At 52.5% G+C, this 27,352-nt stretch overlaps 1 protein-coding gene across 1 annotated transcript; it reads left to right on the top strand.

The window, feature by feature from the left end:
* The first annotated feature begins 2,602 nt into the window (after positions 1-2,602).
* LOC141974083 (uncharacterized) lies at positions 2,603-25,387 on the top strand. Its single transcript, XM_074933334.1, has 4 exons — positions 2,603-2,629; positions 3,168-4,175; positions 23,207-23,302; positions 24,918-25,387. The coding sequence occupies exons 1-4, from the start codon at positions 2,603-2,605 to the stop codon at positions 24,966-24,968; spliced, it is 1,182 nt and encodes a 393-aa protein (XP_074789435.1). The 3' UTR covers positions 24,969-25,387.
* Positions 25,388-27,352: the final 1,965 nt, after the last annotated feature.

Genomic DNA, 27,352 nt, shown 5'->3' with positions numbered 1-27,352 from the left:
TGGTCATAATCTGGATTTTCCACTGTGAAATACACTGAGTTGTTTTATTGATCGTAACGCATCATAAAAATCATCAGGTGGAAACATCTCACAGTCACTGAAAGAAAGCTTTGCTCCTTTCCCAGTAATACACTTGATAATGTTTCCCTTGGAAAAAACCAAGCAGCCTAATAACTTTTTGTATAACACTCTGAGAGAATTTACTGCTAATAGTTCTCTCTGAGAACATTCAGATTCCAGGAATATACGGCTTGGTTTAGAAAAATTATTATCAGTTCTGAATGTTATAAAACGGACATAGTTTCCAGAAAAGGTTGTAAACAACTATTGGGACTTTCTGTTCCAGGAAATACATAAGCAGCGCTTCACTGCTTCACCACCCTCCAGAGAAAGTTCTCGTTAGCAAGGCAACCCTTGGTCCAAAGTTAACTAGTTATCCGCCCCTGTCCAAGATGCACACTGTCAATCAAACAAACACACTACTGATGGTGATGCCTGCGATGCTTCTGACAGCACAAGACGTACCACTGATGTAAATTCTATTTGTGCAGAGCACACAGGGATAGAGACTGACTCCTCGTAAAATCTCGTTGCACTTTTTCTCTGAAGAACGTAAAATCTCATGCTCTGGCACGGGCAGAAAACAGATTTCCCTCTTTTGCAGAAATGAAGCCACTTACATTTATTGTAGTACTGTAAAACTCAGACTTTTTTTTTTTTATTCTAGAGCACCAGATGATATACCAAGGTAAAAGCTAGGCTGTATCCATGATAATCATACCCCTCCTAAAACACATCACTTGGGCAACCCTTGGGTATTTACACAGAGTTACTAGGAGATGTTCACACATTTGCATTTAAACATCAAGCTCAGGGAAGCTGTCTTGTTCCTTGTATCACTTTCAGTATAACACAGCAAGAACACTCTGAAGTATTTCCAAAGGAACATAACTTAGGAAACAACCACTTTCAGTACATGCAACAAAGCCACATTTTTTAGGCTAAAACATAAACAGTTTAATTAAAAATATTATGTAATAAATTAATAGTTTTATCTCCTCTCTGAACTGAGAATCTTTATCTCCTTTCTGAACTCAAAAGTAATTAATCAGCCTTTATATTCCTAGTAGTCCCATAATCTGTAAATACAAAAATTCAGATGCAAGAAGGAAGTAAATGCCGATGAAGAGTCAGCAGAAGGGAAGGAGAGGCGCTCTCTTTAACCCCTCGGAAAGATACTACACCAGTGCAATGAATGCAGTAAACGTCACAGTAGCTCTATAAATTCAGATGTTGCCTTTGAATACCTCTGCTGGCAACTGGAGTCCTGCATCCAGCATGCTGTTATCCCAAATGTCATCCTACTGGAGGAAAGGCTTAAACACACCTGTAGGTGATCAAAATAAAAGTTAGAGGAAGATTAAAGATTGCTGAGCATACTTCAGAAACACCTGGGCAAAGCCTGGAAGGGAACAAAACTTCCCTCTAGCTCTTGCCAGACTTCAGTCCAGGTTTCCAAAAGCCACGCCTTGGCTGGCTGAAGCCAAGAGGAACGTCCAAGGAAATTCAGTTTTGGCTTCTTAAGTCTCTCTGAAAATTGTCCACACTGGTCTGTGAGAGATCCCCAAGATGATGATGCGTGTATCGGGTACATGTAAGCCCGAGGCTGAAGTCATTTTTGTAACAGAAATGCATAAACTTTTCTTTCCATTCTGATTAAGAGCAACACACTGTAAAAAAATAGTAATTTTTAAAAGAGTCTTTCCTTCAGATATAAAAATCTTTTCCTTTGTGTATACCCAAAGATGGAACATAGGTAGCCATTCCTCAAAGAAATGAGCTAGAGCATAGAGGTCACTCACCCCAAATGAAAATTGTACAGAAAAAAGAGATGATGAGTATCGGAAACGGAAGCAATAACATTTCTAACAGAATATCTTTAATAGAAAAGCAAACCAGTTATTTATTATATAATTTATAAGCCCTCCACATTACCTCCTAGGAGGAATATTTCCAAGAGGGATTTGCTTTGTGTCTGTAGAATAACCGGATATGTTTTGACTGAAAATGTTGAATTTACCAACAGGGCCTGACAATGAAAAAAAAAAATTACAGAAAGCGGTGATATTTAAGTGAGATGGAACCCACATTCCTCTTTTGTGGTCATACGCAGCAAGTATGAAATATAACTGGACTGCATCTGTACATTTTGGGGAGTATCTCTTATTTATTGCAAATGTATTTCATGCGAGGTAACAGTTCTGTCTCCATTCATCCTCTTCAGAAGATACTCCTAGTCTCTGTGACAAGAATTTCCAATTCATTCATGGCCAAATACTGCCTTTGGGTTTCTCGGAGTTCGTGTTATGAAAAGGAATGTTTCTCTGCTCCAAGAGCAGTGCCTCCGATTCAGTGATGGGATGCACTGAAAAAATAAGGTGAGAACCCAAAGAGATGACAAGATGACAAAACTGTCTGAATTTACGGAAAGGAGCATTTTTCAGTTTCCTCTTTGTAAATGAAAAACATACATGCACAGTGTGAAGAAACACACTGTGCCTGAGATCCGTGAAACGTGTCAGCCCGAACCTTTTACGGTTTAATGACGAATATTTTTCAGGAGGTGTGGGTAACGTATATTCTGTTTGCTGGGGGAAAAGAAAAGTCTTTTCCTTTCTCGATGTAACAGTCCTATCCCACCCCCATTTCCCCTAGCTCTAGACAACCAGCACTGGGATATCTCTGCACTGTGAATTAGGAGGAGTATGAGGGTTGGGGTCGGGAAGCTCCTTTCCCCCACAACCGCCTGTCCCACACTCGGATCAGCCCGGTGATGATGTTAAGCTTGGGCTAGGGTTTGGGTTTAGACATCGGAAGCTTTCTAACCCTCACGGCCGAGGGAGGATTTCCTCGGAACGGTGCGCTCCTCGGCACGGCAGTTCCCACACGCGGAGAGCCGGCTGCCCTTAAACCTTAGCAGAGGCCTCGTTTGAGTGCCGCATCTCCGGGAAGGACGCGGACAGACATCCTTGAGGGCCAGGTGGCTGAAGGGCTCGGGGCCGGGGGTAAAACCAACCAAGCAAGCGGCGATTCCTTGGGCAGGAGCGTCCCGAGGGAGAGCGGGGTCCTCCTGCTGGGTCTGCCTGGCAAGGCGGCACTGAGGGGAGCTCCCGCCGGCTTTCCAGAGAGCCGGTTCTGCGCAGCCGAAGGAGCTCCGGGGCAGAGCCAGGCCAGGCGGAGCGGGGATCGGGGAGCAGCGTTCGGGAGGCTGCCAGGGAGCCCCCGCCCCGGCCCGCGCTCCTCGGTGCGGCAGCCAGGCGGGAGCCGGCCGGCGTTTCCCCTCCGGAGCGCCGGGGACGAGCGGCAGGACGAGGGGGTGGCTGGGGGCTCCGGCCCCTTCCCTCGCGGGGCGCCCCCCGGCCGCCTCCGCCCCCCGGGCCCGGGCGGCCGCTGCAGCGGGGGCGGCCCCCGCTGCTCCCGCCGGGGCCGGCCGCCCCTCAGCCCCCGCCTCCCCCGCGGCGGCCGGCCGGGGCTCCAGGCCGCTGGCTCCGCCCGCACCGCAGGGCTCCGCCGGCAGCTCCTCCCGCCCCGCGGCTGGAAAACGGCGGCGCGGCGGCGGGGCTCTCGCCCCCCCGCCCGGCCCGGCCGCCTCCCCCTTCCCCAGCGCCGTGACCCGCCGGGTTCCCGCCGGAAGGGAGGAGAAACGCGGCGGAGGTGAGGACCCTCCCGGCCCCGCTCCCGCCTGTGGCGCTGCCGCGGGCCTCCCCCGTTCCCCCGGGGGCCGGTGTCCCCGGGCTCGCCCCGCCGGCTGCAGCCCCCGCCCGGCGGGGCTTTGCCGAGGGCGAGGTGACAAGTCGTCTGGAGACGCCGGGCAGCCCGCGCTCGAGTCAGCCTCGCTCCAGAAGCTGCCTCTCCTCTTCCTCCTGCTTCTGGTTGTCTTCCCGACGGCCGCTCTGCCCGAAGAGAAGAGGCCTCGCAGTTATTTTGCCGGCGGTCTCTGCTCCCCCCCGGCGGCAGCTGAACAGGATCCGCTTCCAGCGCCGGATCCGCGGCGGGAGCTGCGCAGGGGCGGAGGGAGGCGATGCCCGCGGCTCCCTCATCCTCGGCAGAGGAAGGCTGTGAGGCTGCCGAGGGAAGAGGCTCTTCCTGTTGCAGGGAGTGCGATTTTCGGGCAGGTGAGGGCTTTCCCCCGCGCGCTGCTGTCCGCGGAGCCGTTTCGCGCTCTGCTTCTTCCGTCCCTCGCAGACAGGGGGGGTTGTTCCGCGGCGGCGGTGAGAACATCCCCGCGGGAGTGAAACGGCCCCGGCCTCGGGTGGCTGCGGGCGGGGCTGTGCCGAGGGGCCCGTCTGGCCTTGGAAGGGTTTCATCTTGATCGGAAGCTTTGTTTAGGGGGTACGGAGAAGAACACTCTGTTATTACTGATTTGTGTCCGCCGCGGTTCTTGGGCTCTGCTGGCTGTGAGGAGCAGCTTGCTTTTCCTATTGACCCCCAGCTAAGCCTTGTGGAAGCAGCGTGAGCAGGAAGCAGGGCGTCTCTGGGTGTGAGTAGAGCCCAGGTGGCTTTTAGGAAGGAACTGTAAATCCTGGGCGCGCATCCCTAGAACGTGAGAGCATGGCTTGTCAGTGACAGGCGGCTGGGTCCGGTGCGTGAGACCTGCGAGCAGTGTCAGCGCTGAGGATGCAGGATACACGACCGGCAAGCAGAAGCGCTACAGCTGGCAGTCGCTCCTTCGGTCTTCCCAACAGCCTGCTTGGTGGTGTGGGCTGGGAAGGGTATTTCTGAAGGACTGGGGTGACCCAGTTGCCGCCTAGGATGTGCTGGCGTTACGGAGCAGTGGCACTCAAAAGCTAGTTCCTCTTTTGCAGGAACTCGTTTGTGCCGCTGTAGTGGGGGCGATTGCCTGGCCCCGGCTTTCCAGGAATCGATGTCTTGGGAGTGATTTTGGGAGGGTGAACGCGTAAGAAGTGTGCGGTAAGCTGAGGGTTTTAAGATCCACTTTTATTGGTACACCTGGTGCGGGGAACTGTCTGTGCAGTAAGAGAACTGGACTGAAATGTAATTTAAGGAAAGAAAGGGTTTCCCAGTTTCAGAAAGTTCAGGACTAGGTGGTCAACTGGTATTTTTCGTTTGTGTCCACTGCTCTGGAGAGAAGTTTGTCCTGCTTTATTAATAGCTTTGTTTTTCTATGGTGGTTTGTCTTTTTCCCAAAAGTTGGGCGAGAGGGATGCTCCTCAGCCAACTCAGGCTATTTCTCTGCTGAGCTGCAGGAGTGAGAGGGGAAAGTAGTTGTAGTGCTGCAAGGGGATAAAATCTGGTTTCGAGCTAGTTGAGCGTTGGGATTCACGGGCGGTGCTGTGCTGTTAGAGGCTGTTTTGGGAGGGATAGCTTCTTTTCGGTGTTGCTGGTTTCCTCCCGAGGAAGATGAATATTCAGCTTGGTTACACGTGTTTTACATGTCTTTGTGTTGTTGAAAACGGGCGCTTCTGTGCACTGCGAGGCTTGTGCTGTTTTAGTTTTGGCTGCTTATGAAACTTTGAGGTTGTGGAGAAGTGATGCAGCAGTTACACAGTCCCAAACAGAGATGGAGGAGGCACTGTTAAATTAAGCTGAACATCCTAACGTATGAATGTTTTCCCTTCCTGAGTATTTGCCAGGACCAGTCCTGGAGTCTGGTGTTGGGTCAGTATTGTCTGACAGTGAACAGGAACATGTGCCTGTTCCCAAAGAGGATCATGGCTTGAACTGCCGTCTCAGTGATACATAGATGGAGTATACTTGGTGTGTGTGCTTCACTGGAGCAGAAATAACAGGGAAGTACCTACTGTCGCTTCTGTTACTTGTGTCGCAGTGGCGGGAGCTCAGAACTGTGTGCATGTAGAGGTACTTGTGTGTGTATGTGTACAAAATGTGTGTATATAAAATATGCACGGGTGTATATGTAATATGTAAATAGACCCTTTTTTTTCCCAGCTCCTGACTAGTGTCTGCCTGTGCACAGCTCGACTTGCTTCACATCTCCAGTCCCAAGGATTTGCTGGCTGTGATGCAGCGGGACGAAATTACTGTGACGCAGCTCTACCGAAACTGTGGTAGGATGCAGGTGTGTTAAGAATCTCTCCTCCTGCTCGACCCGTTCCGCCCTGCACGGTGGGGTTTGTCGATGGTGGTGGGTGTCCAGCATGTGGGTAAACTGAACTTACTGCCTTAAAGCGAGGAGCGCTGCTGCGTAGTGCAGGGGCACTGTCTGAGCAAGCAGTGGTGAGCGTGACTCAGCTCCGCTTCCTGAGAGAATTGAGGCCTCGGCGCGCGGGGAGGTTGGATGAGGAACGGGGGTGGATGTACTGGGATGCTGCCGTTACTGGAGTAACATCTGGGGAACCGTCCGCAACAGGAACCCCTCAGCTGAGCTGAAGTAGCCTTTTGCCGCTCCTGGTGCCGCGTATCCTTCTCCTTCGTCTCAGCGCCTGGCGCTCTATTCCGTCTCTCGCCCCGAGCCGGTGGGGAGGGCTGTGGTGGGGGGAGATGGCCACGTGGGTGTATGGCTTCCTCAGCAGGGACCTCGGGGGCTTTCGGAGAGCCCCAGGAGCTGCTTCTGTCCGCTCTGTACCCGCGGTGTCCCAAGCGGCTGCGGAGTGTGGCTGCTCAGCCTCCCATTTCCTGCTTTCTGCGTGACACGAAACTCGTAGTATTGGTGTTCTTCCTTGTGCCAGTGGAGAGGAGACGTAGTGAGTTGCTTTAGGAGGCCTGTGAGCCTGAATAGCGCTTCGGGGACAGCTGAAGTTGCTCTAGTAACTTCTGATCCTCTTGGCTTTTGCTGTGGTTTGGCCCTTCTCCTTTGCACTTGAACCTCCAGTGAGAGGTGGGAGCGGTGCTACTGCAGTTACTGCAAATGCCATATTTAAAATGCCTTTGTGTTCAACGGTGTATGCAGACATGGAGCCATTAGACCACTAGTGTGATGGTTTAATCCGGTTTTTTTGGTAAATGGTGAAATAGAAAACTAGTGCCATCTGTGTCTGTGCATGGTGAGCTGCAGGAGAACTTCCCTGCCACAGGGCTCGTGCTCTGTGTGAGATCCTGTTAATTTTCAGGCTGCTGACTCGACTTTGCTCTGCTGCTCTTAATGAGTCACTGCAGAACGTGGATGGTCGTGCCCGTGCGTGATCAGTAAGCCCGTGCGGGCTCTGCCTGGCAGGCAGGGTGCTCCTGCCTTTGGACAGCTTCTAAATTCAAAGCCTTGATGGAGAAAGGGCTGGACATCTGTTGGTTGAGTGTTGCTGCTTCAGGACAGCATGGGATGCCTGGGCAGGTGCTTCCTAATGCCCTGTGTGGGGTCAGGGATAACGTGTATGTCCAGGCCACTAGCACTGTGAAACTAGTCGCTGCTTCTCCGACTGTATACGTACAGTTTCTGCACTTCGGTGGCGTATCAGGGTGCGCTCACGCTGCCCCCGAGTGGGCACGGTGCTGCAAAGTACTTGAGACGGTACCTGTGGGTCTCGGTGCTTAGCCAGTGTCCTGACAGCCGCTCAGATGCGCTCTGTGCTGTGTAGGGTGTGTGTCCGCACCTGCATTCATGAAAAAGACAAAAAGCAGTAAGAAGCCAAGCAAAAACCCCCGCCTACAAACTAAACCAGTTCTACTGTGAGCCACAGCAGTTGGGAGTTGCTGTGTTTTTGCTTGTTCCCGGTGCGTTTTTGTTGCGTGTTGAGACAGGGCAGATGATAACCAGCCCGATTTTCGGTGCTTTGGCCAAAGTCCATCCTGTTTCACATTTCGAGGTTTGGGTGTTTTAGTGCCTCTCTAAGACTGATCCCAGCCATCCGGCTTTTCAAAAGGCGTGTACAGAGGTGTCTTCAAACCGGGTACGCAGAGATATATGTATTTTTTTTATTACTAGGGAGGGGCTCTAACGGGTTGGTGGACCAAGCGGTGATACTTAGGTCATGATACATAAGTTTGGAGACTGAGTTCTGCCCTTGTAATGGCTCTTTGGGGACAGGAATTTGGGAGGAGCGGTGCTGTTGAAAGCACAGGAACTCCGACGGCCAAGCGGTGCTGCTTCGCTTCTGCTGCTCGAGGCAGGACCACGGTGGTTCAGGGCAGATTTGAGGCTTTTGTGGAATGCCAGATTTATACTCCACAGCTGCGGGGAGTGGTGTGGCATGTGGAGACTCTTGTTTGCTAAGAGAGTTGGTGATCCTGTGCCTGCATGTTTGTGCCTTAAAGCAGGGAAAAAAATGTCTTGGGGAAAAAGGAATTTTTGAGGCATTTTAGTGATGCTGTCTTGTAAGAGAGGTTTGGGGCTGTCTGGCAGGGCAGGATGGCTACTGACAGCATGACTGTGCGCTGACACATCCCTGACTGATGGAGTAAAAATGCCCATGCAATATTTGCCGATGCAGTTATCGGTGTGTTACCGTTTTGAGAAAGCAGGAGCAGATTCAGTCTCCTAGAGACGACATACCCTACTGTATGCCCAGATTAGAGTTTTATTTTTATATGCTTTTATTTATAAAAAGTATATATTAATATATTTTATATACTTTTTAATATACTTTGAAAATTATATTTATATACTTTCCTTGGTATACTTTTAATTCCCTGCTTGGTGAGGGGATGCTTCCCCGTTCCTGGCATCCCCTGAAGCAGGGCTAAGGGACTGGTAGATGAAGCACACTTCTTCCTGAATGGACGACCTGAATTTGACTGCAGGCATGTGCTTGATTTCGCTCAGTTTACTCAGCAGCCGCTATTGCTCTCTGTCAATAAACGGTTGTGACAAGCAGCAGATTGGAGAGGGGTAAAGATACCGGATAAGCAGAAGCAAGCGTGTACTCCTGTTTGCTTTTTTTGTCCAGGTCAGTGACAACATTACAAACCAGGATTGTTCTGAGAAATCATTTCTGTAGGGATTTACCAGAAATCCTTTTTTTTTCCCCTTCCTCCCAGAGCACACGCTTCCTGTAGGCAGGTGATTGCCTATGGTGTAATACAGAGTATTTCTTTATCTCTGCAGATAGTTTTCTCTGCAGATATTTACCTCTGCAGGTAATTTTCAGTCAGTTTAGGGATTTTTCAGCTGTTAATTAACACTCTTGTTCCTAGAAAATAAAGGGGGAGGGGAAATTTTCACAAGACAAGGATTTACACTCTATCGTGCACACGTATGGTAGTGACAGTAGGCCAAGGTCCCGATTTAATGGTTTTGGTTTAGTCTTAGTTCCGGGGGAAAACCACTTCTGAATTTCCGCCTGAATTTCTAGTAGTACCTTAGTGGGTTTTGTAGTTTTCCTCTTTGTCTCTTATTGCCACAAAGGCTCGATTTAGGTGCGCTGATGCGTTGTTAAATTTAGACTTTGTATTAGAACTGCATTTTCCTTTCTACGTAGGCAGAGCTTTCAGGAAAGTGGAAAGTAAACTGGCTGCACCTTAGACTGGTGCTTCTCCAGGAAGCCTTTCTGTCAGCTTTCAACTACAGGCGTAAGCACTGCAACAATTTTTTCTTTGGAATATCTGCGTTCTGGAGTTTGTCCAGTATTGGCTGTGGAGAGCACGCAGGGTGTGCTTTGTCTGATCCTTTGGTGGTCCTTCAGGACTGAAGTCCAATGCATCTTGTTAAATAGGTGTAGATGTGTCCAACTTCAGATAAATAGCTGAAAGCTGACTTACATTAATGAGTTGAAGCTCAACTGAGGAACGAGTGCTCACCCAGTTTTAAAGTATTTGCTCTATGAAAGCTGTCAGTCTTAGCTCTGCTCTTCTTGCTTCAGGTGTGAAACTTGTCACGCAAAACTCCATGGCAGCTACTCACCATCTGTGTGAAAAACATGGGCTGCTCTGTATGGGCCTTCTTTGTCAGGGAGTTGGACCCCTGAGAAGTTAGCATGTCTTTTTTATAAACTTAAAAACATTTTAAATTCCATTTTCTGGCCTGTGGAAGATCCCAGGGCTCTTCTGACAATCGTAATTTTCTGAATAATGCTTTAATGAACTCCTTAATGAGTTCCTGGAATGTTTCCCCCCTTTAGCTTGGGGTGGTGGTGGAGTTGAGATCATGCCCTATCTAAACCAAAAGAATGTTCAAAACCAGATAATTCTTGTAATTATGAACCTTTATCTACATTTTCGGGCTGTAGTTGCGAAAGCATTTTTATATTTATAGCATATTTATCTTCCCGTGTTTATGTAATGCGTGCATTAAATCTGATTTCTGATGTAAGGAATTGTAACACAAGAAGCAGCAGTTGCTGAATTTCAGTTTCACCAGCAAAATATGAAATCTCTCTGGAAATACTTTTGTGCTCCATAGAGCTTTGCAACTAACCTGAAATAATTACATGGAGAACTGTTATGTGTAATCGTGTAACCGTCTAAATAACAAAACCGAGGGATGAATAACTGAAGTAACTGTTGGCCATAGTTGATACTTGAATTTTGGTTTTTTAAGTGATACTTCTTAGCCCTGCTGCTTTATTTAAGTGCTGTTTGTATTATTTTAGCACAGACCTTTCTATAAGATGTGTTTGGAGGTTTGTGGTGGCTGATTTTAGCGAAGGGTGTTGGAGTACCAAAATGCCTTTCTGTTACCCAGTCGAAAACCCCAGCAAGTGATCCAGGATTTGCTGTGTAATTTATGAAGGCGATTGGAAGGAAAAGTGTCCGTAATGGGTGTGTCTGTTTGTAGGCACTTGGTTTCTTAAGGCATTTTGTTCTGTACCTCTCTCCTGTTGCAGTAGCTGTGTCAGTTCCGTGTTTCTACTCCAGGAGTTAATCAATATTGAGGTTAAAAACCTGTGTGAGCAGCTCCCAAGCTGAGCTAGGTGCAGGGCTTTGGGAGCGTACTGTAGTAAAGCAGGAGTGCCTGAGGAGCCCCGTGTGTGGAGGGCATCGTTGGTGGCATCGTGGAGAGTTGTCTTCCTCGTGGAGGAACCTCGTGGCTGGACGTGGAGATTTCCTCACTGGTTGTTGGCAGAGCTTGCTGGGGGCGCAGCTCCCGAGCAGCCCTGAAAATGCACGTCTGCCAGTGCCGGTGGGCGCTGGGATTGGTGCGAGCGTGTGGAGCGCGAAGTGCCCAAGAGCCTCTTCGAGCACCCACGTACCTTCTGGAAGTCCGGCCCTTGGTGTTTGTGTTTGCTCTGCCTTCTCCTTCTGCTCTGAACAAGGCAGGGAAGTACTGACATCACTCAATTTGAGGTGGAATGCAATAAAATCACATCAGTTTAGGGAACGTAGCTGAGTAGCCCGTGGGTCCCAGGAGGAGGTAACCGATCCCAGGCAAGGAGCTGATGATGCCGGGCCGTACCGAAACCTCACTCGAGGACTTTCAACTGCGCTGTGTTAATAGAGGAGGGCTCTCCTGGTTTCCATAGGTGGAATGAAAAAAAATAAAAGATTTCAGAAGACGTAAGATGGCAAACCGTGGCACTGGTGGTACCTGCGTAAGGCTGAAGGGAGTTGTTGGGAGGGGACGGGATCCAGGATCATGGAAAGCTCTGCTGTTACCTGTGTCTCCAGTGGCATGCCTGCCTGCCTCCAGCTGATGCTTTAGCCTTTAGCATCCTCTTAATGGTGCCAGCTGGTGTGCAGGAAAAAATGTTGGCCATAGGGAATGGTTCAGTGAAAGTAGTTGGGTGCTTTTATTGAGGAGGGGCTTCTGCTTCCGCCTAGCGTGTGTTTGATATTGTCTGTAGCGAAGGCTGCGATGAAGTGAAGTGAAAGCAACTGGTAATGTAAAAGGTGTTCCTGTAGTGGGCCCCGGAACGGGAAACATCTCCGTGCTGAGCCAGAGGGAAGCAGAGCTGATGATAATTTGAGTTTCCAGGCCTTGGCGCAGATGGTGAACAATTAAAAAGGATGCTTGCTTTCAAACAAATCTGCTGTGCATATGGCTTCAGTGAACAAATCATGACCCCGAAACGGCCGTGGCTTACTGAGGCGGTGACTTGGAATTGCCTGTAAATACTGTCCTCTAAAGGAGGGGATGCACTGCAGCTGTAATGGCTAAGTAGAGATGCGGTTAAGCGTGGCACTTGGGTCAGGAAAGTTATAGCTAAGGGTCTGGGGGAACCTTTACAGTTCCTGTTGACTGTATGTCATGTTATTCTCCAAAAATAGGAGCATGTGACTAAAAAGTAGCATCCAGGTGGCAGGGGGTGGAGTTTTCCTTTTAATTATTATTGTTTATTAGGCAAGGGAAAGAACTAAAAGAGGGTTTGTTCGCCAGCTCGGTTGCCTTGCCTGTTGGTCCGTGACTCTGAAGGAGGGACCAGCTGCAGGCACGACTAAGCCCATGCTTCCTCCCCCCTGAAGTGCTGTGGAGACTGCCGTCGTACGGCGAGCTGGGAGTCGCTCCGTCCTTGCCTCTGCCTTGCAGTGCAGCCTGGCTTGGAAAAGATTGCCCTCTTGGTTTCTTTGTTGTTTTCCTGCTGCTTTGGGGCTGCGTGGGAGCCCGTTAACACCTTTGCTGTTTTGTGTCGGCCAACCTATGGCTCGCTTGGAGCTTGAATATATAGAACATAATGCTTGTAGTGAGCCTGTGGTGTGCTCTGTCTAACGCGAGGCGATGGCGATGTTGCCTGGTGAACTTGGCTGCTGGATGGCCTGGTGGCTGCGGGCTCTGCCTGTAGCAACATCTGTTGCTCTGTATCTTTTTCAGCAAAACCTGGTTATGATCCAAAAGTGTCTGCGGTTATACATGAAAGCTTTCTTGCTACCTGTTTGTTTTTCTTTGTATGTTTTGTAATCTGCCATATGCTTCTTAATTTTTAATGTTTTCCAAGCTGTTTCCTTTATTTCTCCTATTTTGTCCTTGGACACAAATGCCCACTAGTTTTTTGCAGGCATCACCTTGTCTTGTTGTCCCTGCTGGAATTCCTTCTTGCCTACTCACCTGGCCACCCCTGTTTCACCCTTCACATTGATGGGAAATCGTGTTTATCTTTGGAGACTTACAGCTGGGGCAAATGGCAAATATACGAGCTCTGTTGTCCTCTCTTCCTCCAGTAAGGAACCGTAAACTCTCTTTGCTCATTTGCGGTATGTGGAGGCTGAATCCTTTCACTAAGAGAGGACACGTGCGGTAGATACGGACCCTCATCCACCTCGTGCTGTTGGACTGTCTGACTGTTGCCTGTTATTCTTTTTCTTACTGTGACTAGTAGGTGTGAAGTTGTGTCTCCATCAATCTGCAGCCTTGCTGATGCCTCTTTGACCAAGACTCTTAGGGGAAGCAGACTTGAGAGACTTCTTTTCTTCCATCTGAGGTTGGTATGTCTTGTGTTGTGGTTTGTGTTTGGTTTTGGTGGATTTTTTGGTTTTGGTTTTGATTGTTTTTTTTTTTCCTGTGGATTGATCTCTGAAGTTTCCTGTGTAAAGGGAAGTGGTATAACAGTGGTTTTACTGATAGTTTTTTTAGTAAGTTGGTTTGAAAAAAAAGTGGTTTGTGGCTTTTCCAGTTTAATGTTGGAGGTATTTGGGCTCCCATTTCCAATCAGAGTTACTCGGTAGAAGGTATGTCTTTGGTATGGCAGTATCTAACAGGTTCCTTCCTCGGCAGCCTGTCGGAGCAGTTGTTGCCAATCTGTCTTCTGACCCCTCTGTCAGCTTGGTCAGTTCTGTTCTGCACATTTGTTGGTGTCTCTTCTGATGCTGCTCACTAACGGCTGGGTGTGAAGACAACCACTTCCCCGGCGCTCGGCAGCAGTGTGCAGAAGAGCAACTGGGAACTCCTGTGAGACTGGGACTTGCTCACGAACGCAGCAGCTGGCATTGACTCCTTTTTAAAATTGATTTAGTGACCTGTGACACAGCACTGGAAGGGATTGAAGCAGTGGATACAGATCCCTTTCCCAGAGTTTTCAGTTCTTGAGCTCTTCTGATGAGAAAACAGTTGTTGTTGCTCACAAGTGGAGCGGCTGGAGATGAGAACAGGTGTTTTTGTGGTGCAGAAGTATTTCTTGGGGAGTAGTTTCGGTAGTGTGTGAGTCAAACGGGACGCAACAGCAACCCCAAACTTGTGATGGAGAGCCAAATATTGTTTTGGTATTGATTATATTCTGCTTTGGTTTTTTGTTCGTGTTGTTCTTGAGTGTTTCACTGTAACTAAGAGTCTAAAAGGATTGAAGAAAGCATTAGACCTTGACCTGGGTAATGGGGACATCTGCGTTGGCTTTAAGGCTAAGCGTTACTGCCCTAAAGAGTCCCAGGACTGGTAAGGTGCTGACAGAGGAGGGAATTTCCTTAGTGCTGGCTCATAGAGAAGGTCTGGGCGTGTCTCTAAAAGGCTGACTATGGGAACTGGACTCTGGACTCGGTTTAGTCCGATCTGCTCTCTCCCGCTGAGTCACGCTGCTGGGATGCCGGTGCAGGTAGCACAGTGCAGGGCTTCATGGGACTGGAACAAAGCCTTCCTTAAACCAGTGCTGCCTTGTAATCTTGCCTGCAGCGTCCATGGGGCGTCACTCACTTAGTCAGCGTGTGCTGCCCGCATAATGGGAAGAGTGTTCCGTTAGCAGGGTTTTATTTGGGGGAAAAACCCTTCTTTGAGAAGCAAGTGAGTCTTCGAGGAGTGCTGGAATGGCTCGCTTCAGGCTCTGTGGGGTGGGAATTCTTATTCCTAAAAAAGAAAGCATGGACTAGATACAGCTGGATATGAGGAGAGAATTACTCAGTGATGGTCCTTTTTGCATTTTTAGAAGTTTTGTGTGGGTTCAGCTTGCGTTTGATTTTCTAGTTGAATGTATTCTTGAAATGATTTATGAACAGATTTTTATCAGTCGCGTCTGCTGCAGAAGAGGCCTCTGTTTATTTACTGAACTGTGATAACCGAGGGATTGAAGTTGTTCAGGTTTGTGCTGTAAATAGAGAAAGTACAGTTTGGGCTGAATGAAACAGTTGCGGGTTTCCGCGGCTGCAGCACACGAAGGTGACCTGTTCTTGGCTGAACACTGGGAGAAGTTTTAACAGGATTAGGTCTTGAATATCTCAGATACTGGGGTAACTGTGTATGCTTGTACAGTCCGGGCGTGATACCATCTTTTAACGCAGCGTGCTGATCTGGGAGCTGTTCTTGCATTGAGGTATAAACTCTAAGGTGAGGAGTTCATGTGTTGTTTGTATAATGGTGTTGTGGTGCTTCCGTAACATTTGCATAAGGAGTATAGAAAATACAGAATCGTTTTGCGGAGGGGCAATAGGATAATTGAATACCAGCTCCAGTGTTGCTAAGATGGGTAGGGTGGTGATGGCCTTGAGAAATGGCTGAGTAAACTTAATAGAAAGTAAAATATTGGTGAACATTAGTGAAGCCTTGGGCTCTACCACTGTGTTTCCCTCCTTACTGCGTCTGCACACGGCAGGCATTTTTGTTGTTACTTTTCCATGCAGCAACGTGGTTTTGCTCTTGGGACACTAATGAAAGATTTTTAAAGATTAAGTTGTTTTTTCTTCAGAAGACCAAAGGCTCCTCATCGAGAGGAGTAAGTTGGGTGCCTACAGGAAAATGGCACAAATACTTGCCCCCTCCCCACGCTCTGTCCTCAGCTGGCAGGTTTTGGAATGGGATGAGCATGTATTAAAAACAAGCTGTTTCGTGGACATGGGGACTGGAAATGAGCGTACAATGCGCTAACTATCAGTTTGGGGTTTTATAGTAGTTTTGTTTGGAGGTGGAGGTCTTGAAAGCATTGAATGAGTAGAGTACTCCATTAGTGTGGGAAAACAAATGTTTTAAGGTAAAAGTGCTTGTGGAGGACAGATACTCTGCCCAGTTTAGCAGAAACTTGTGGTAGCAGCTGGAACTTGCCAAGTACAAACATTTGAGAAATCATTAGAGGGACGTGGTGGTTCTTAAGGTGTTGCTTCCAGTGGGGCAGTGCTGAGGGAGCACTGACCTGCTGGCTCTTGCCTCCTCCCTTGGCTCGGGCTATCCTGGGCTACCAGCACCACGTGCTTCACCTCTTCTCCGGCAATAGTTGGAATGATGCTGGGCAGATAACAGGCAAAAAAGAGAGTTCAAATACTTTTTTCTTGTAGCACCAGGTTAGCAGTAACTGGCTGACAGGGAACCCCCTTGGTTGGGGAAGGGGCCGATGGCGAGAGACGGGCTCTCGGCACCCGGAGCGAGCCGGGCAGTGACTCTTTGTTAAGGCTCGCTGCCGAGCCAGCTCTGTCGCTCCTCTGAAAGCGGCACGACGCGTGTGATTTCTTACTGCTTTGGGGAAAAAGTTTTCCCCCTGGTTTTGCAAAATGCTGCTCTTCTAATGCATTCAGTGCTGCTTGACCCGCTTCCATGGTTAGGTTTTTCCATTCATTCTGGTATAAGATACAACTTGAGGGAGAATGTCATGTATTTCCAATTTCTGCAATCGCCTGGCTGTTGTGGAGCAGAGAAAGTGTTGGTGGATCAGACGTGGCTCTTAGCAGGTGATTCTTCTCTCTGGCTGCTATTTGTCAGAAAGCAGAACAAGTTCCTTGGGGATTATTTGACTCTGGATCTGTGCTCTTTCTCTGCAGTTCTTGCCGTTGGAGACAGCTTGAAGGACGGAAAGACAAATAAGGTGATGGCAAGTAAAAATAAATTGAGCAAGGTTGGATGTGTAAAAAGCCTGAAACTCCTTCTTCTCTCTTCCCCACCCCATAAGCTTTCCTGAGAAGGCAATGGAGGATTTTGATTTTGTTTTCTCTTGTAGAAATGCTGAGGAGAAGAACCGTAGGAGATAAAAACTTCTTCCCCTCACCCCATTTTCCCCTCGCTTTAGGCTTTTTGCTCTGCAGCATCAGTTCTCTGTTGCAATGGATAGTGTCTTGCAGGGGCTGTTTTTTTACAGTTTCCACAGTAGTGTGATAGCCGTTTTATTGTGTTGAACTTGGTTTTTATAGCCATAGAAACGGCTATTAAAATGTAGCTGTGAGATTAAGCTCACTGCTGTCCAAGTGCCTAGTAGAAGACACCTTTACAAACTTAGGCTCGGTGCAACAGAGACCTGCTGCAGTGGCAGGGGAAAAGCCTGAAGCAGCAGGGGACTGATGCGTCAGGACTCTTCAGATGGAGCCGAGCGCAGTGTGGATTGTTTTTGTTAAAATCCCGATGCGGATATAACTGGGCTACGTTCTTGCTGGCTTTTGCGTAGCAGCAGCCGAAAGCTGAGAAAGGTGTTTTCATCAAGATTCTCCTGTGCAGGACGAAGGAACTGGCTGTGTCCATCATCCGTTTAAAAGGGGGGAGGAAGAAAAGCAAGAACCTGAAAGTGGTTCCTGGAAATTTTGGATAAGTCCAGAACTTTTGTTTTCAATGAGTGCAGAAAGGACAAGTGTGCATCTTGTAGTGTCCTACTGGAGCTCTGCCTACAGGATTCAGCAACAGGGTGGTTACACTTCTGGAAGGCAACATGACTTAAGTGTAAGGATTGCTCTGGGTTTGTAGAGTTTCCTCAGCTTACTCATTCATGTTGGGTAGCGGTAAGACACCAGCTGTGTTGCGGAGCATACTGCTCCCCTGTGTTGCTGTCTGTTACAAAACCGGAGATGTCTAGTTATGTTTATAGAGGCTTGGGTGGCCCTTGGCTCCTTCTGAGCTGTTGTACTGGCTCTGGCTGAGCTGGAATCGGTTTTCCCCTACAGCAGCCCCACGGTGCTGTGGTTTGTGCTGGGAGCTGCAGGGAGTTGGCAGCACCCTGGTGTGGTGGCTGCTGCTGAGCGGTGCTTACACAGCACCAAGGCTCTTTCGGACATTTCCCCCCCAGTGGGACGGGGTGGGTGAGATCTCGGGAGGGGACACAGCCAGGACAGCTGACCCCGACTGACCCAAGGGATATTCCAGACCCTGTGACGTCTGCTCAGCATAAAGCTGGGAGAAAGGAGGAAGGGGGGGTCACCCTTGTTCCTCCGAGGCACCCACTCCGCGTATGGGAGCCCCGCTTCCTGAGAAGGCCCCACAGCGCCTCTCCGTGGCAAGGAGAGAATAAATCTGTTTGGGTTTTTTGCTTCCGCATGCGGACCTTTGCTGCAGCCAGCAACCCAATTTCTCTTTCTTTCTCTTTTTGCTCTGCCTTTTTCTCAAGTTTTAACCTTTCTTCTTGCTGCTTTTGCTTTCATCTCTCCCATCAAAAACAAAAGCAGCAATGCTAAGGATTTTAGTTAACGTTTTCCCTGGCCAGCCTGGCATCAATTTCTACACAAACACTAATAGCTGGTGGCTCTTGGAAATGGTCACGGGTCATACCCCCATAATTAAAGTAGCCTTCAACTGGCCCAAATAATCACTTGGGTGCTCGTTGCATTCCAAAACCTTTGTCCAATTAGTTATTCTCTTGCCTTTTTGGAAAATTTTTTCTCTTTTCTCTGCTTGAAATCGTTCTCATCATAAAGTTTGCATATCATTCCAGTTAGGGGTGTAATCAGTGACAACTCCCAATAACAGCGGAGCACGTTTTCCAGCATCAGCCCGTAAGCGAGGCATTTTTGCTTGCCAGGTGACTCAAGCACCTTGCTTCCAAGGTTCGTGTCCCATCGCTGCTGTTACTGGAGAGACGGCGGCACCTGCCCCAGGGCCCGCTCCAGGCTTTGGGCTGGAATCCAAACACCTTGGGCACACGCCAGCACTTCTAAAAGGGAATTCAGTTGCTTCAGCTTCAGGAGCTGAAGGAAGTCAACTCCCTTTAGTTTTTATCCAAGAGCTTTTCTTTCTTTGCTGACCTCTGTTATACCAACTATACCAATAATCCGTATCTTGACTCTCAGAATCCTCCAAAATTATTCTTAGAAATTTTTACTGATGGGGTTTGACTGTTCCTTTCGGAGGCCATACATCCATTGGCCCTCCTCCATCAGTTTCCTTTTCTGTGAGGATTGTGCCAAAGGTATCTTTCCTCAGTTTTCTGAAACCTCAGCAAGGGGCGTCCCCCTTTCAACGCTGAGTACTGTCCCCATCTTCTGTACATCTCTTTTATCTCTCTCTTTGCAAATTTCAGCACGAGAGTTTCCCAGTATAATTCTCTCTGGAATTACCCATGCCCAAGTCTCTTAGGTGAACTCACCTCTCATTCCTTGGCCGGCAATTTGAGTATGTCCAGAGGAATACCTGACTCTTGCTCTCTTGTGTCCCAGAGTCCCATCGGGGTGGCCAGTTCTGTTAAAGGGTTTCCCCAGACTGCGGGTACCTCTGGGCTGGCTTTATTAACAGCTCAGAGCTGGGCCATCGCCTCAGGGAGTGGCCACAGCTCACAAAAAGCGCCCTCTCTAGATACGATACAACATACAATACCAAGAGTCTCGGGATTTTCCAGGAACGTTCAGCTCTCAGTTCATCATCCATTTCAGAAGTCCACCGTATTCCACAGTTTCGCCGAGTTCCCATCGTTCCGTTCCAGTTCCTCTTCGGACACCGCTGCTCACGGATGCAGTCTCCGCTCATCGTGGTTCCTCATCTTCTGAACAGTCTTCATCATCGTTCACTTTTAGACTTCTGAGAAAAGACTCAAAATGTTCTATTTGACATATTCTTAATCTATGCCTAGCTTTTCATTGCTCAGCTTTTCTAGTTGCTTAAACTGTCAGTATTGTTCCTAGAGCACCTGTGGTCTATTAATTAAACCTCTAAACCACTATCTATTTATTAATTAATTATTCCTGCTATTAATAATACCCTGAGAGAAAACACTTTTCTAAGGCTTGTTCCTTTTACAGTCTCCCACCTCTCTGATGCCCACTTCATTCATCATCTCCTTGTTCAGATCCACCAACATGTTCTTTTGGATCCAGCAGCGAGGAAAGACCTGGCTTAAAGAGGTCTCCCCTCGTTATGAGCTCTGATTAATCAGGCCCAGAGTGAGGGGCACCACGATAGCCACAGCACAGGTTGGGACACCACCACCCTCCTAGAAACAACTCTGATAATGATGGGGAAGCTCAGCGCAGGCAAGCAACTCATGTCACTAATTAAGGAGCGGGATAACGAGTTAAGTCCTTCCTTCCCCCTCGGGAGGGGGATCTTTCGGTGCCGTTTTCCCCACCGTGACGCGGTGTAAAGGTGCCCCCTCACCTGTTATCCACAAACGTGAGGGTGGGGAAAATGGAAAATGGCCCCTTAATGGGACCTTGAGTGATAACACCCTGCTGCAATTGATGCTGTTTTGAGGAGGGAAGGAACTGGGATGAAGTCTCCTATGCAGACATGTTTTTTACCCTCCGAGACCACCCTGAATATCAAATAGACCGTGGCCTGGCACCCCCACGAGACCCACTGGTGCTGGCACCGGACAGAGAAAATATGAAGGAAGGGAAAGAAAAAGGGGCCAAAATAAAGATTTCCCAGAGTACTATAAACCGCCGGTAGGAAGCCGGCAGGAGGAGGGTGAAAGTTTGGAGGAGCCAGAGGCAGGCTCCCCCCTCACAGCCCCGTGTCGCAGACAGAGACGGGAGAAGCGAGCGGCGGTGCCGGCTCCTCTGAGAGAGGCCCTAGGGCTGGATGGGCCCTGCCAGGGTAAAAGTCCCGTTCACTTCCTTCCATCTGGCACCTTGGAAAAGTGCAGCGAAGGGGTATCGAAGCGACTGTTGGAGTGACCAAGCATTTCCAGTTTCTAATAAAACACCCGTGCTGGAACCCCAACACAGGAGCCCATATGAGGTTGTGGATGCAGATGGGGATTGGAGTGTCAGGGGCATGGAGCGGGCTGTACCGAAAGCAATGAACTGCTCGGCCCTATATGCCCTTCGGCAGGGACCTAAAGATACTCCCTCAGAATTCCTGGGTAAGCTGCGGGTACCGTGAGGCGACACACCCCTTAGATCCAGGGTCAGGGGTGGGAATACAACAGTTAGTGTCGTTATTTATAGGGCAGTCAGCACGGGGCATTCGAAAGAAGTTGTAAAAGCTGAAAGTGCCAGAGAGTTGGAATGTGGAGACCTTGTTAGACAGAGCACAGAGAGCATATAGCAAGAGGAGGGGAGGAGATCTGCATCCTGCTGTAGCAAACCCATAGGCACTGTTAATTAGATGAGTACCGGAATTGCCTTGGTTTACCGTGCTGGCCCTAAAAGACCCCTTCTTCTGCTTGCCTTTGAGCTCCAAAGTCAGTGATTGTTTGCATTTGAATGAGGAAAGATGGAGTCCAGGAGGAAGATGCAATTAACATGGACTGTGCTGCCCCAGGGGTTTAAAATAGCCCCACTCTTCTTGGAAACCAAGTAGCTAAAGACCTGGAGCAATGGGAGCGGCCGCATGGAATTGGGGGTCCTGCAGTATGTAGATGATTCCTTAACAGCCACAGAGACTAAAGAAATGTGCATAACATGGACTATTAGTTTATTAAATTTGGGGTCTTAATGGCTATCGAGTCTCTCCACAGAAAGCTCCAGCAGCTCAGCAGCGAGTAACCTGCCCTGGAGCCGAGGTCACGGCTGGGCAAGGGACCCTGGGGACTGCAAGGCCAGAGGCCCCTGTCGGAGCCCTCGGGCACAGCCAGCTAAAGAGCTCTGCGCGATCCTAGGAACGACCCGGAGGTGTCGCCTGTGGGTATGTAACTACGGACTCCTGGTACAAAAAATCCCTCGGTGAGCTATTAAAATCAAATCGGAAACCCTCACTCGGCACGGAGAGGCGCTCAGAGCATTCCGTCAGCTGAAGAAGCAGCTGATGGATGCCCCTGCTCCGGGTTAACCAGACATCACTCAGCTGTCTGGTTATTCTCCCTCGAGAAACGGGGAATAGCCCCAGGGGTCCTGGCCCCAAAATTGGGACCAGATAGAAGGGCAGTGTCGTACTTCTCTAAACTTGATGAAGTAAGCAAGGGATGCCAGCTGCCTGCGGCAGGCTTTGTGGAGAAATCCCCTTGCACCCCGGCGCTGGAGTAACCACCCCTGCCGTATAACTCTATTCGTGTTGGAGAGTCTGTTTTCCACAAGTCACCGCACCCCAGCTGGACCCACTGGAGGACCGGGGGGCACATCCCACCTGCTTCCCACCGAAGGAAACTCCCCTGCTCTGCGGGGGCTGGCTTCGGTGCCAGCTGGACCCGGTGCCATCCCTTGCTGGGTGCCACCAGTCTCGGGGGAGCCTTTAAACCCCGTCAGTGAATTTATTCCTTCACTTCGGGGCACTGACGGCCCCTCTCCATCCCAGTGCTCCCGCAGCACGTTGCTTTCCACCGTCCTCCTCAGCGTCTTGGTCCTCATCTTCCTCCTCCTCTTCAATCTTTGGCAGAGCTCGGCCCTCCGGGGCGATGCCGGATCTTGGGGTGACACGTGCCGGTAAGATGAGCTCGTGGGGGGTGACGCTCCCCCGAGACCCTCGGCATCCTGGCGCTACCATCTCCCTGTGCTGCATCCCCAGGGCCCCCCGAGCATCCCCCATCCCTGCCCTGCATCCACCTGTGAAGTGCTCAGGCTTGGCAAGCGGCCCAGGGCAGAGCTGCCCCGTAGGTGAATCCTGTAGATGTGATAACTGATACCCACCGTGCTCGTGGGTGCTGCACTAAGGTATCACCACCCGCCTGTGCTGGTGTAAACAGTGCTCAAGCACTGAAATGCTGCAGCCTGAGCAACAGGCCCCGGGCTGAAGCCTCTACCTTAGCATGTGGTCATTAATAAAGCAGGGAAACTCGCCAGGGAAAGAGGCAGCTTAGACACCAGATATAATCTGTACGGAATGTGTCAGGAGACAAAGTATCCAACTTTCCTTTCGCATCCTTGTTCAAGACTGAGGACCCACGTATTCCGGCTTGGTAGAAATTCCTTTGGTCTCAGCCCCCGAGCCCTGGCCAGGCTTTGGGTGGAATCCAACAGGAGAATGAAACCAGATGTCTCCACTGAAAAAAAAGTGCAAATCTTTCTGCCTGCTTGATTTTGGGGCTAGAAGGCCGGGCCCGCTCCCAGCGACTCTGGAGGCCTCAGCTCCGGGCGGAGGCACTGCGTAGGATTTCCCCCTGCCCGGGCCAGGCTCTGCAAACCCTTGCTGGAACCCAGGGGATTACAGCCCCCACACCTCGGGCTCAGGGATCGAGCAGAGCTCCAGCGACTGGGCGACCACCGACATCCAGTTCAAGGTCCGTGACACCTCCCTGGGCAGTCAGGCGGTGGGACAGATTGGCGTCATCCGCAGCGTCACAGTGAGACCCCCCCGCCCCGTTTCGGGGGGTGCTTTTGGGGCAGGGAGGGGGTAACACACATGGTGATGGTGATTTCCTCCCCTCTTTTTCTGTTTCTGTAGGGTGGGATGTGCTCCATCTGCCTGAAGGACAGTGAGAAGGTGGTGAGCATCTCCAGCGAGCACCTGGAGTCCGTCACCCCCACCAAGAGAAACAAGGTAGGGCCCTCCCCAACCCCCCCTTTACCCTGGGCCCCCAACACTCACCCCCTCCTCTCATGCTCCTTTGGGGACCTTCTAGATCCCCTCAGGTGCTACCCCAGCCCCACTGGGACCTCCCAACAACCGCTCTGGGACCCTCCCAGCACTCCTGGGACCCTCCACCAGCCCCCTCAAGGCTCACTATCCCCACATCTGCCCCCCCCTCAGGTCCAGGTGATCCTGGGGTAGGACCGTGAAGCCCCCGGGACCCTGACCTACAGTGAGAGGGAGAACGAGCTCGTCCACATGGCATTAGAGGACGAGCTCAAGTTTTTCCAGCTCCGCTTCCTCGGCAAACTCCTGGAAGCTTGTGGGGGTGCCCCTGTGCCCCCCACCCCCTGCTGCCCCCGTTCTCTTTGTGTCCCCCCGTTCTCTTTCTCCACACCCCTTTTCCCTGCTCAGTGTCGGCGGTTGGAACGAGATTTAGTTGTCAATAAAGGCCTGTGGGTGCAGCCGGGGGGATGAACCAGGGCCCCGCGCCCCCCAGGGCTGGGGAAAGGGCGGTTAAATGCCCCCCCGGGGCCGAGAGAGGGTTGCAGCGGGACCCCCGGGGGTGGGGGGTGCTGAGCCGGGACCCCACTGCGGGGCGGGGGGAGAGTGAAGCGGCTTCAGCGCCGGCCGCGCTCATGCTCTGCCCTTACACCCCGCCTCCGCTTCCGCCGCCTCCTCCCATTGGCTCTGCCGCCGCCGGCCCCGCCTTTCCACCGTCACCATTGGCCAGCGGCCGCGCCGCCATTGGTGGTCGGCCCTCAGTCCACGCCCCTCCCGCCCCGCCGCCGCTCATTGGCTGGAAGCGGAGGGAGGGGATTGGCTGCGGCGGCCGCGCGTGCGCCCTGTGGCGCGCGGTGCGGGAAGATGGCGGCGGCCTGTGAGTTCTGCGGCGCCCTGGGAGCCCGCCGGGCCGGGCCGGGCCGCCAGCGGCACCGGCGGTACCGAGGCGGTGCTGCGGGAGCGGCTGCGGCGGCAGCAGGTGGGGCCGCGAGGGGGCTGAACCTGGGCCTGAGGGGACGGGCGGGCGGGCGGGCGGGAAGGGGGGGCACGGGGCTCAGCGGGTGTCCCCAGCGGTGCCCACCTGTCCCCGGGCTTCTCTGGGCGCCCCGCGCCTGGGCCTGTCTGTCCTCGGGGGTCCCCCGCCCTCCCCGGGAGGCGCCGGCGGTCTCTGACTGGCGCTGGGTGTTCCCAGAGCTCCCCGGCTGTCGCTGGCCATCCTCGGCCACCTCTAGGCCTCCGGGGCTGTTCCCGGGGCCCTCTGGCTGTCCCTGGCCCCCCTCGGCCCCGCCAGCACTCCCTGCCTGTCCCCGAGTGTCTCTGGGGCTCTCTGGGCGTCCCTGAGCATCCTCAGACATCCCTGGGGGTCCCTAAAGGTCCCTGGGGCTCTCGGGGTGTCCCTGACCATGCCCAGAGCTCCCTGGGAGTCCCCAGGTGTCCCCCGAAGTTCTGGACTGTCCCCGGGGCTCTGCGGATGCCCCTTGCTATCCTCGACCCTCCCCAACTGTACCCAAGCCCCCCTGGGTGTCCCCAAACCCCTACTCCCGGTGTGCGCCCCCCCTCTCTGTGTCCCCTCGCTACACAGGTGACAGAGGGACCCCTGGGACACCCCGCGGGCCTGGAGGAGGATGAGTAGGAAGAGCACAGCCTCCTCCAACCGCGGCAGCCCGAGTTTTTGTGGAGTTTGCGGGGCTGTTCTCGAGGCAGGGGGCCCTCTGCGCCGCGGCGATGGAGAGCGCCGGGCCTTTGCTGAATGCCGTGCCGGCAGCGGGAGGGAAGCCGGGCGCCCCTCGAGTCCCGGCGGTGCCAAACCCACCCCGGCAAAGAGTCAGAGGAAACGCTTGGCTGTCGGCAAACCATTTACTGGGGGATCACTGCGAAAACCGGTGCCGAGAGCGTGTGGCACAGCACATCCTGGGGCATCCCTGGCTCCGCTCTTCTCTCCCGGCGTGGAGCCGGGTGTTGCTGGTCGGGGTGGCTGAAGGTGAGGAAGAGGAGGGTCTCTGGGCAGCTCTTCTCTGCCGGGGGGTTTGCCAGGGTTGCTGCGGTGGCTCAGCAGGGATGTGGGTGTTCCTGGCTCTGTGCCGGGAGGAGTGTGCCAGGCACAGTGGGGGAGTCCCCGTCTGTCCCCTGGGGCCCATCCTTGGGGACAGGGATGGCGCTTGGCCGCTTGGGGTCGCGCCGCGTCACCGGAGCGTCCTGCGGGGAGAAGGATGGGGGGGGTGAGCGGCACCGTTACAGAGGCTCTCAGATAAACAACAACCACCAACAATAAAAAATCATTAACACCATTAACTAGCTCTCGGTGAATCACAGGTTCGAATGTCTGTGAGAGGAGAGCAGATCGACTTTCTGGGGTTTATGGGCAACCCAGGGACCTGGAGCACCCCGGGATTCTGGGCACTCATGGTACGGGGGCACCAGGGACCCCCAGCACCCATGTAATGGTGGCACCAGGGACCCCGAGCATCCAGGGCCCCAAAGCACCGGGGGGACGCAAAGGCCCCGAGCACCCGGTGTCCCCGAGCACCCACGCCCAGGAGCCCCCCCACGGCTGTACCTCGGCGTGGGACGAGGTGTTCGCTCTGCCAGGCAGGTTCTGCTCCACGCCGCTCCCGGCGACCACGCTGCCATCGGGGCGGCCACGCTGTTCCCGGCTGCCGGGGGCCCCCGGCACCGTGGAGTTACCGGCCGCGCGCGTTGCCCTGGGCTGGCGCTGATGCTGGGAGCGCCCGGTGCCGTGGCGGGTGGGGACGGGGGCTGGGCAGACGTCCCGCGGGCTCGTGCCGCTGCCGTACCCGTGAGACCCTGCGCGTGATCCAAGAGATGAGCAGGGAAACCCCTGAGCTTCTCCCCTGAGCCCTGGCCAGGCTCGGGGGCAATCTCCTGTGAGAGCCAAACCAGATATTCCCGCTCCAAACAAAGGCGCCGGCTCTCCTGCCGGGCTGATTTTGGGGCTAGAAGGCCGGGCCCGCTCCCAGCGCCTCTGGAGGCCTCAGCTCCGGGCGGAGGCACCGCGTAGGATTTCCCCCTGCCCGGGCCAGGCTCTGCAAACCCTCGCTGGAACCGGGGCTGCCCGCGGGGCTGGGGGCTGGCAGCGGGGGCAAGGGCTGAGGGATCTGCCTTAACCCCTGTGCTCTCTCTCGGGCAGGGATGCTCTGAGGCGTTGCCCTGTGCTCTCCTGGTTGCACTGCTCTCCCTTGTCTCACTCCGTGGGCTCTGTATTATTCCCCACACTCTGGAGTTATTTGCAGCAGAAGACGCCGGCTCTTTCCACTCTGCTGTCGGAGGTTAATCGATATCCCTAATCAGCCAAACAGGGGGACCCGGGGGGGCAGAATGTGTGGGGCCCCCCCAACGCCCTCCCCCATAATCTCTTCCCCTCCTCCTCTTCCTCCTCCTCCAGACGAAGAGCGTGAGGAAGGCAGCGAGAGCGAAGGGGGAGAGGGCAGCGAGGAGGAGGAGGAGGGGGCCGAAGGCTCCGGGAGCAGCAGCGAGCGGGGCGGGGGGGCTCGGCCCTCAGCGAGGAAGAGGATGAGGCCAAAGATGAGGAGGAAGGTGGCTGGGGGGACCGCCGGGGGGGGCAGTGACACCGCCCGGGCCGCTCGTGACCGGGAGGAGATTTTGGGCAGCAACAGCGGCGAGGAGGAGGGAGAGGAAGAGGAGGAAGAGTCGGGGGGGCAGCGAGGGGGGGACCCCGCACAGCCCCCGCCTGACCCCAGCGAGGCCTCGGAGGACGACGAGAGCCCCAGCGACGCCTCCGACTCCTCCAGCGACAGAGCGGCGTGTCCCCCCTCCCCGTTTTGGGGAAAAACCAGGCACTTTGGGGGGTGTTTCTGGTTTTCTCTTTAATAACGTAGTCAGGGTTAGTAGCCACAGCCGGAACTAAAGTTATTCCTAACAACTTGTGTCTAAAATAACGTTTTCTATCGCAAAGGGCTGCGGCGCTGCGGGTACAAAGGGGGGGCGGGGGGCTGTACCGACGGGGGAGGGGTCCTGGGGCATCCCCACCCTGGGGGA

This window comes from Athene noctua, unplaced genomic scaffold (assembly GCF_965140245.1).
Source record: "Athene noctua unplaced genomic scaffold, bAthNoc1.hap1.1 HAP1_HAP1_scaffold_31, whole genome shotgun sequence".
NCBI classification, from domain to species: Eukaryota; Metazoa; Chordata; class Aves; order Strigiformes; family Strigidae; genus Athene; species Athene noctua.
This window is presented reverse-complemented; position numbering and strand designations above follow the sequence as displayed.